Raw genomic sequence first — 8,388 nt, forward strand, 5'->3', positions numbered from 1 at the left:
CATAATTAATTGCACAAGTGATTCAAAACGGGTGCCTCTGTGGCTTAGCAAATAAATAAATAAAGGCAGGTGGGAGGACAGGTCGGACAAATGCTTTTGTGGGCACCCTCCCTCTTACCCCGCCCCCGCCCCGCATCCTGGTTCTAGTGGCCCAGGCTTCCACTGAAACCAGCCCCACCAATTTGAGAACCCTTCGGTTCCTCCCAACGCCTCCCTTCCTGCCTACATCCTGCTTCTCCTACTACACCTTACCCCACCTCAGTGATGCACATCAGCTACTAAACAGCGAGGAGCCTGGGCCGCTACCTAATGTTTACTCAGCTACGGTCTAGAGGAGTTCAGAAAATAGCTGGTCTTCGGAATCGCCACCCTCCTACGTGCATCGGGGAGAAAGCATTTCATCTATGGCATAGGCGCATGGATCCGGGATGAGCGCTCAAGATGAAATTGTTTCTCTAGCTTTGCCTCTTAAACACCACAAACTTGAGCAGTTGCTCAGATCAAAGCCCTTCCGAGAGCCAAAATGGGAGAAGCAACATTTGTTCAAGGGAAGTGAACTCTTCCCTTTAATTGCTCCATTTTTTATTAGGTTTCGTATTGAATTTTTAATTTTTTTTTTTTGCAAAAAAAAATCATGTTGATTTAACCATAGTGTATTTACGATGTAAATATATGCCAAGATGAAAACGTCACGGATCAATTGTAAAGGACCCGGATACATAATTTTAAAAAATCAGTTTCAGTGTATATGAGGTTCTCACCCCACTTTCTCTGCTCAGTCAGATTTGTTTATGCAGAATCGACATTTAATAGTGCTAATTGCACTCCAGTTAAATTGCCCTGATTGCAGAAAGGGAAGCAATTTTCGTGCTCTCTGTCTGGGTTTGGAAGAAATTGTTTTATATTCACCTCTTTATAAAGAAGTGGAGAGAAGGCACGGAGGCCTTTGCACAAATTGCACTTAGGGGCTGACTGGCAGCATTCAGGCGCTATAATAGAGCATTATTTGGCCGTTTTGAATAATGTAAAGCGTTTGCTGAAAGCTATTCTCCTGAAAATTGCTTTAACTTTTAAAAGGGTGATGATTCACTCCAAACCAGGCCTTTGTTACATTGTCATTATTTCCCCAAATGTTTTAACAGTCAGCTCAACACTTTAGCATAACACATTGATCTTTGTTTAAAAACTAGATTTTTTAGAAGATGAAAAAAATCTGTCAGACGGGAGAAGGGAAAAAAAAAAAAAACAACTGGACTTTTCCCGAAAGATTTCCTTTGAGCCCCACCTTAGAGTTGAACTGGCTCGGACTGTTTGTCTGTCTTGTATGGAAGATTTCCCTAACTTTTATTGTGATGGGGACGCGTGTGTCTAGGAATATGATAGTGCCCACGTCCAGAGTCTGGCAGCTGGAACTGCCTGGAGAACAGAGGGAGGGGGAGGGGACTGCTGGAGGAGGAGAAGGAGAGGAGCCGGGATCCACGAGCCCGAGGTGCCCGCGAGAACTGCTTCAATGGTTGGCTTGAAAATGTCACAAGTGCCAAGTGGCTTTGCGGATTGTCTTATCTATGACTTGGTCAGGTTTCCTTAAGAGGGTGGGCTGGGGGGGAGAAGTCGTGGGGAACCCTCGTCACTTCTCCCGGGGCTGCACAGGGTGAATCGGAAACGCCTGGCTGCCACTTAACAATCCCTCTATTAGTAAATCGACGCGGGGACGCTACGGGAAGCCGAGGGCCAGCCTCCCCTTCCAGGGCAGAAGTCACCTGTTGGGAACGGCTCCTGGGTCCCCCTGCTGGGCTTTTCAGCTCGGTCGGCAGCCTGGTACAGCCCCCCCCCCCCCCACCTTCCACCCGGGTAGCCCTAGGGCCTTTCTTTACCCTCCCCCTCCCCTCCGATTTCTCTCTCGGTCCCCTAGGGCACAGCGCTTCCTTCGTAGTTGCTCAGGCCGTTCCTATCTTTCTTCTCTCCCCCCCCCCCCCCCCCCCCGCCGCAAGCATCTTCCTCCGAGCTTTTTTTGCTGCCTTGAAGGTTTTCTTTTCTTAAGGCGTTCTGAGCAAAAATATTCTAGTGAAAAGTAATGAACGCGATCCATATAGCTCTCCCCATCTATGAAGCGAGCGGATGCACGCAGGCCTAGTCTTCCACCTTAAGGTGGGAGAGAAGTGCTGCTGGAGACTTACTTTGGGGCCTAGAGATCTTGCGAAAGAACAGAGAAACAGCTTGCAGAACACCTCCACGACCTCTTCAGGGGTCCTTCCTTGACAAACTGTCTTTGCATTCGGAAATGGTGGTTCTTATTTTTTTTTTAGAGAGCAGGATGTGGGTTTGGAGGGGGAATGTGCTACGTGTTTTACAGTACCCAGACCTGCCTGAGGGCGCTGGTATTTCCAGTTCAAAAGCAGCCTCCGGCTATCCTGGAAAAGAGAAAGTAGAGACCAGGAGGACGGACAACACTCCAGCGGCGGCGCCCTGCGATGTGTGAGGACACCTCTTTCACACCAAGGTCCAGAGAGGAGTTGAGGCTGCTTCCAGCTGGCAGAACGCGGAGGCGCCCACATGTGGCCTGGCTCTCGCAGACTCTTCGGTGAAGGTTCCCGAGAGGTCCTAGGCAGGTCTGTCACAGCAGGGTGCCTGCTGCGGATGAGCCTACCTTTGGACACCCTTGCCCCTGCAGACCGAGTTTCTAGGCCCTGGCAGTCTGTACTGGAGACAGGTTGGAGCTAAAGCAAGGAAAAGGACTCTTAGAAACACCCCTTAAAACTCCGACTTCAGGCTGAAATCCGACATGCAAATCTCCACCGGGTTAAACAAACAGCGGTACAAGCTGCAGCTTCAGCGGGGGTGGCGGTGGGGGCGGATGCCTCTAGCGCTGGTCTCCGTTTCCAAAGTTGTTACAATGTGAAAATAAGCGGCTTCGTGCCGCGTGTTGTATGGGCTGATGCTTCCCACCCCCACGCCAGCCCCCAGCAAAACCTGGCAGATAATCAGCACATCCCACTGTTTAGTCATATTTGACAACTGGGTTAACCTGGTATCTAGGCACTGGCGAAGCCGTACAAAGGGTGCCCTCAATTACCACCAGAAGCTTCTGGCGTGAGTGGCACTTGTATTACCCCCTGGGTCAGAGGCCAGAGCGACAATTAGGAAGTCACTTAGACCGCTGGAGGGAAATGGCGAGATGCAGCAGGCTTTAGGCTCTCCCAATAAGTCTGTGGGTGTAGACCTGCCTGGAGAGGCCCAGCTGTCCTTTGCGCCCTTTGCTCAATAGGACGCTGAACATACAACCGAATATAGTGGGAATAAGAAACTGGTTAAAAACAAAAACAAAAAACGACCACGACAAAGATGAAATCGACAGAGTGATGGTTACAAGCTGAAGTTCTTCACAGCAAGAACCTGTACACATAAAGTGAACGCAAATTATTTCCACTTGTGCCCTAGGCCCGGGTGTCCCCACCTCTCCTGCCTCTTTCCCACAAGTGGGGAGTGAAGACTGTCAGCCCTTAACTGACAACATCTTGAGGTGACCCGGGTTGTGTGTGGGGGTCTTGCGGATCGGTCTCAACGGTACTTAAACCTGGCTTGGTACGTGTGTGTAAATTTTTAATTGCACTGTAATTTCATCTGTCCCCAGCCCGCCCCCCCCTCCCTCCCACGCCCGCAGACTTGACTGGCACGCGCCAGGAGCCCGGGCTCGGGCCCCTCGGCGCGTCTGATTGGCTGCTGGGCAGCTCCCGTCTGCTCTGCCTGCGCCCTCATTGGGCGAGAGGCGCAGCCAGCGGCACTTCAAAGCGGGTGCTCCTCGCACTTAGGCTGAGTTTTGCCGGCGGGAGCCCAGAGTCCGCTCGGCGCGAGCGCGGGACGCGGGAGCCGCGCGGGACCCGAGTTGCGTTTCCCAGCAGCCGCAAGGCTTAACACCGCTCCCGGCCTCGCCGCGCAGCCAAGAGACCTGCTATGGCCACGTCTATACTCGGGGTAAGTAAAAAAGCGCTGCAATGCAGTTGCTCGTTTTATGACTGGAGTTATGTTTTTCTTTATGGCTTCTCTGGGTCCGCGGCTCGCATGAAACTGTTGCTGGACCGCAGCTTCAGGTTCCTTTCTAGCATTTTCCACATTTCCGGAACTGATCTTTTCAAGTTATTGGAACCTGGGGAATTTAAGCAAATTCCCTTTTAATTGGTTTTAAAGCAAAGCTGAAGGTTTCTTTTCCTCTTTGGTTTTACCCCACCCCCTTGCTTTGGGGATTGTTGCATTCATTAATCCAGGACAGTGTTTTCGGAAAAGTCTTGTTTTGCAGGCCATGCAGTTACATTAATAAACATTTGCGTGGCTCCCCAGTTCGCCCTTGACTTTGAAAGCCGTCACCGGACCGTTTATACTCGGATTATTTTTGTAACTGCGTGCGTGTGTGTGTGTGTGTGTGTGTGTGTGTGTGTGTGTGTGTAAATATTAAAACCACGTTTTTGAACTATAAAAGAAAATAGCTAAGTCGTAGGCACTTAAGCGAGGAGTGTTCTAAGTTTCTCCCAGCCCGCGGCCGCTGTTTCGGCCATCCCCTGCCCTCACTCGTGTTCGTTGTCTGGGTTTATCTTGGTGCTACACCCGGAAGGGCGATTTGGGGCTCCTGGGAGAAGAGCGGGTTTATGGCGTCAACCCAAGTCTGATTCTAGACAAGGGTGGCAGCGAACGAGGTGAAGAAAACCGAGGCATCTCTGCTCTATAGCCTCACGGAAGAACAACTTTCCAGCGCCAGGACCTCCACGCTTGTGATCGCCTCTGCCTTGCGCGGGGCGCGGCACGTCCTCGGCCAGCGCGTAGGGAGGAGGCGCGAGCCGGGGTGCCAGGGCCCTCTGGGACCGGCGCGGGGGAACGAGGCTGCTCACGGGTGCACTTTATGTCTCCCTCCACTTCCTCCTGCCCTCCTCCTCCTCCTCCTCCTCCTTGCTCCCTCCCTCACCCCACCCACTCCAGGAAGAGCCACGCTTCGGAACGACCCCGTTGGCCATGCTGGCGGCGACCTGCAACAAGATCGGCAACACGAGCCCGCTGACGACGCTGCCCGAGTCCAGCGCCTTCGCCAAAGGCGGCTTCCACCCCTGGAAGCGCTCTTCGTCCAGCTGCAACCTCGGCTCCAGCCTCTCCGGCTTCGCTGTGGCCACGGGCGGCCGCGGCTCGAGCGGCCTGGCGGGTGGCTCGGGAGCCGCCAACAGCGCCTTCTGCCTGGCCTCCACGTCCCCCACGTCGTCCGCCTTCAGCAGCGACTACGGCGGCCTCTTCTCTAACTCGGCGGCGGCCGCGGCCGCGGCGGCCGGCGTGTCCCCGCAGGAGGCGGGCGGCCAGTCGGCCTTCATCTCCAAGGTGCACACGACGGCCGCCGACGGCCTGTATCCGCGCGTGGGCATGGCGCACCCGTACGAGTCGTGGTACAAGTCGGGCTTCCACTCGACACTGGCGGCGGGCGAGGTGACCAACGGCGCGGCGTCGTCGTGGTGGGACGTGCACAGCAGCCCCGGCTCCTGGCTGGAGGTGCAGAACCCCGCCGGGGGGCTGCAGAGCTCGCTGCACTCGGGCGCCCCCCAGGCCTCGCTGCACTCGCAGCTGGGCACCTACAACCCCGACTTCAGCTCGCTCACGCACTCGGCCTTCAGCTCCACCGGCCTGGGCTCCTCGGCCGCCGCCGCCTCGCACCTGCTCTCCACCAGCCAGCACCTGCTGGCCCAGGACGGCTTCAAGCCGGTGCTGCCCTCCTACTCTGACTCCAGCGCCGCGGTGGCCGCGGCCGCCGCCAGCGCCATGATCTCGGGGGCCGCGGCGGCGGCCGCGGGGGGCAGCTCCGCGCGCTCCGCCCGCCGCTACTCCGGCCGTGCCACCTGCGACTGCCCCAACTGCCAGGAAGCCGAGCGGCTGGGTCCGGCCGGGGCGAGCCTGCGACGCAAGGGGCTGCACAGCTGCCACATCCCGGGCTGCGGCAAGGTGTACGGCAAGACGTCGCACCTGAAGGCGCACCTGCGCTGGCACACGGGCGAGCGGCCCTTCGTGTGCAACTGGCTCTTCTGCGGCAAGCGCTTCACGCGCTCGGACGAGCTGCAGCGGCACCTGCGGACTCACACGGGCGAGAAGCGCTTCGCCTGCCCGGTGTGCAACAAGCGCTTCATGCGCAGCGACCACCTGAGCAAACACATTAAGACGCACAACGGGGGCGGCGGGGGCAAAAAGGGCAGCGACAGTGACACGGACGCCAGCAACCTGGAGACACCCCGTTCCGAGTCCCCGGACCTCATCCTGCACGACTCCGGCGTCAGTGCAGCCCGGGCGGCGGCGGCGGCTGCGGCGGCGGCTGCAGCGGCGGCTGCAGCGGCGGCGGCCTCGGCGGGAGGCAAAGAAGCTGCGACCGGTCCCAACGATTCCTAGAGGTTGGCGGAGAGGCGCGAGCGAGCAAGTAGAGACACCCAGAGCGAGCGAGAGGTTCGGAGGGCGAGCGAGTGGGCGCACGGGAGGGCAGGGGCTCCAGTGACGCCCCCGAGCCCAGGTTGGGCGCAAGGTGGAGCCGTGCGGATCCCCGGGCGGTGGCTTGCTGGCGGAGCCGGAGTTCCCCACCACCCAATGCGCCCAGACGAGAATCGAACGCGAGGTCCAGAAACAAAAGCGAACCAGCCTCCGACAAAACAGGTTCAAAACTGTACACACACACACACACACACACACACACACACACACACACACACACACACACACACACACCGGAGACCCACAACTGCAAGAACGCACACTCGCGCGCGCGCGCATGCAACCACTGGCATAAACTTCTCCAGAGAAGAGCAATACACAGAAACGCCCCCTCCTACCGCCCACTCCTTCCACCATCCTATCCTTTTCTCAAAAACAAAAAACTAGCTACCACTCAGCAAAGGACTGTCAGAACTTTCGAATGAAAACAAGCGAGACCTATAAAAAGACCCTTTGTGTGGATTATATTATATATAAAATGCTCCAAGTCCTGCTTGATGTCTACTTACAATGAGACTTTTTTTCCTAAAAAAGGAAGCATCAAAAAAGGCTTAAGGTGAGATATTCAACGGAAGTCTAGCAACAGTTTCTCTGTATTTCATAACATCTGTATAAATAGGGTTCAAAGGATTGTGTTCTCTCTTCATTTCTTGTAAATGTTCATTCGAATAGGTTTTTTTTTTGGTGAGTTCCTGAAATTCAGGGAGTTTTTTTGTTTTAATTTTCTGATGCACTTTGTGAAAGTCAGTATATATGTAAAAGATATTTAAAATGTTGAGTTACCATTTCACTCAAACACGTAAGTTAAGGTCATCTAAAGAAATTAAATGCGTTTATCTGTATGAAGAAAATCTTGACATCATATTTTCATTTTGGTATTATGAAAATACTCTGAACACCCTCCCCCCTTAAGAAATACTTCCTCCCCCCAATAACCTTTAGTATGAGATTTTTTTTTTTTTTTTTTTTTGGTTGGGAAGCAGATTCTCTTAATGTTAGTTGTAGGCTATATGAGTTGCAAAAGCCATAACACAGATACATTTTGAGAAGTCAAAATTATTTGTATATCAACAGCATAAATTAAATTGGGTTATAAGAACGTGTAGTTGTATTACTTAATGGGAGGGCTAGCAAAAGGTGACATTTTAAAATCTCTGGATCGCCTTTTTAAAAAGCAAGGTCTTTTGGCAGTTTTAACTGGGGAGGTAACTACATCTCCCAGAGGGCTCAGAGAAAATTGGTGGATTTGTTTTTTAAATCTGATTTTAAAACAATCTGTGAAAGAAAAATCTTTCTAGGAAAGAAAAGTCTCTTAGTTTCCAAGGCCCTCTGCGTTGGGAGGCATCTCTGGGGAATAAATCGCTAGAGTCAATACCCCGGAAAAGACATTTCATGCCTAAATGAAAATCTTGTTAAATGTTATTAATTTTGACTTAGAGCACACAGCAGCCCCCTGTGCCTTGTATTCCCTTATTAGGGATTCATGTCTTATCAAATATCTAATTAATCTCCTAGACATCATTTGTTCTGGCCAACTTTATCTCAGCTGGTCCTCGGGGAAAACTCCAAATATTCTCTGTGACAAAGCTCCCTTGAAGATCTTTTTAATTGTCTAAATTAACTGCACCAAATTTGCATGTCAAACGGTAAAGGGCAACCTGAGATAAAATGTAAACGTTTTAGAAGCCCCAAACTAAGCACTTGATTTGATAACTAGGCTTTTTAATGTTATGGAAGACAACTGTTCCTTTCCTTTCAAAGAGGCTGATCTATGCAAATAGTGAATTGGAAATGCCTAGGTCCCCTCGCCGTCAAATGGCCCTCGCAGGTTATTTGAATATCAGTGGCTGCTTCTGAAAAGGTTCAAGGATGCTCTCGGCCTTC

At 52.9% G+C, this 8,388-nt stretch overlaps 1 protein-coding gene across 1 annotated transcript; it reads left to right on the forward strand.

Moving 5' to 3' along the window:
* The first annotated feature begins 3,442 nt into the window (after positions 1-3,442).
* Sp9 (Sp9 transcription factor) lies at positions 3,443-7,603 on the forward strand. Its single transcript, XM_036185530.1, has 3 exons — positions 3,443-3,582; positions 3,810-3,972; positions 4,969-7,603. Exons 2-3 carry the CDS (start codon positions 3,952-3,954, stop codon positions 6,406-6,408), a joined length of 1,461 nt encoding a protein of 486 aa, XP_036041423.1. The 5' UTR covers positions 3,443-3,582; positions 3,810-3,951; the 3' UTR covers positions 6,409-7,603.
* The last annotated feature ends 785 nt before the right edge of the window (positions 7,604-8,388 follow it).

Source organism: Onychomys torridus, chromosome 4, assembly GCF_903995425.1.
Source record: "Onychomys torridus chromosome 4, mOncTor1.1, whole genome shotgun sequence".
Lineage (NCBI taxonomy): Eukaryota > Metazoa > Chordata > Mammalia > Rodentia > Cricetidae > Onychomys > Onychomys torridus.

Bases quoted from the DNA above. Each gene is read 5' to 3' on its own strand.
- Sp9 (XM_036185530.1), top strand. From the start codon at position 3,952: ATGGCCACGTCTATACTCGGG. The intron at 3,973-4,968 runs GTAAGTAAAAAA...CACCCACTCCAG, and splicing joins TGGCCACGTCTATACTCGGG to GAAGAGCCACGCTTCGGAAC.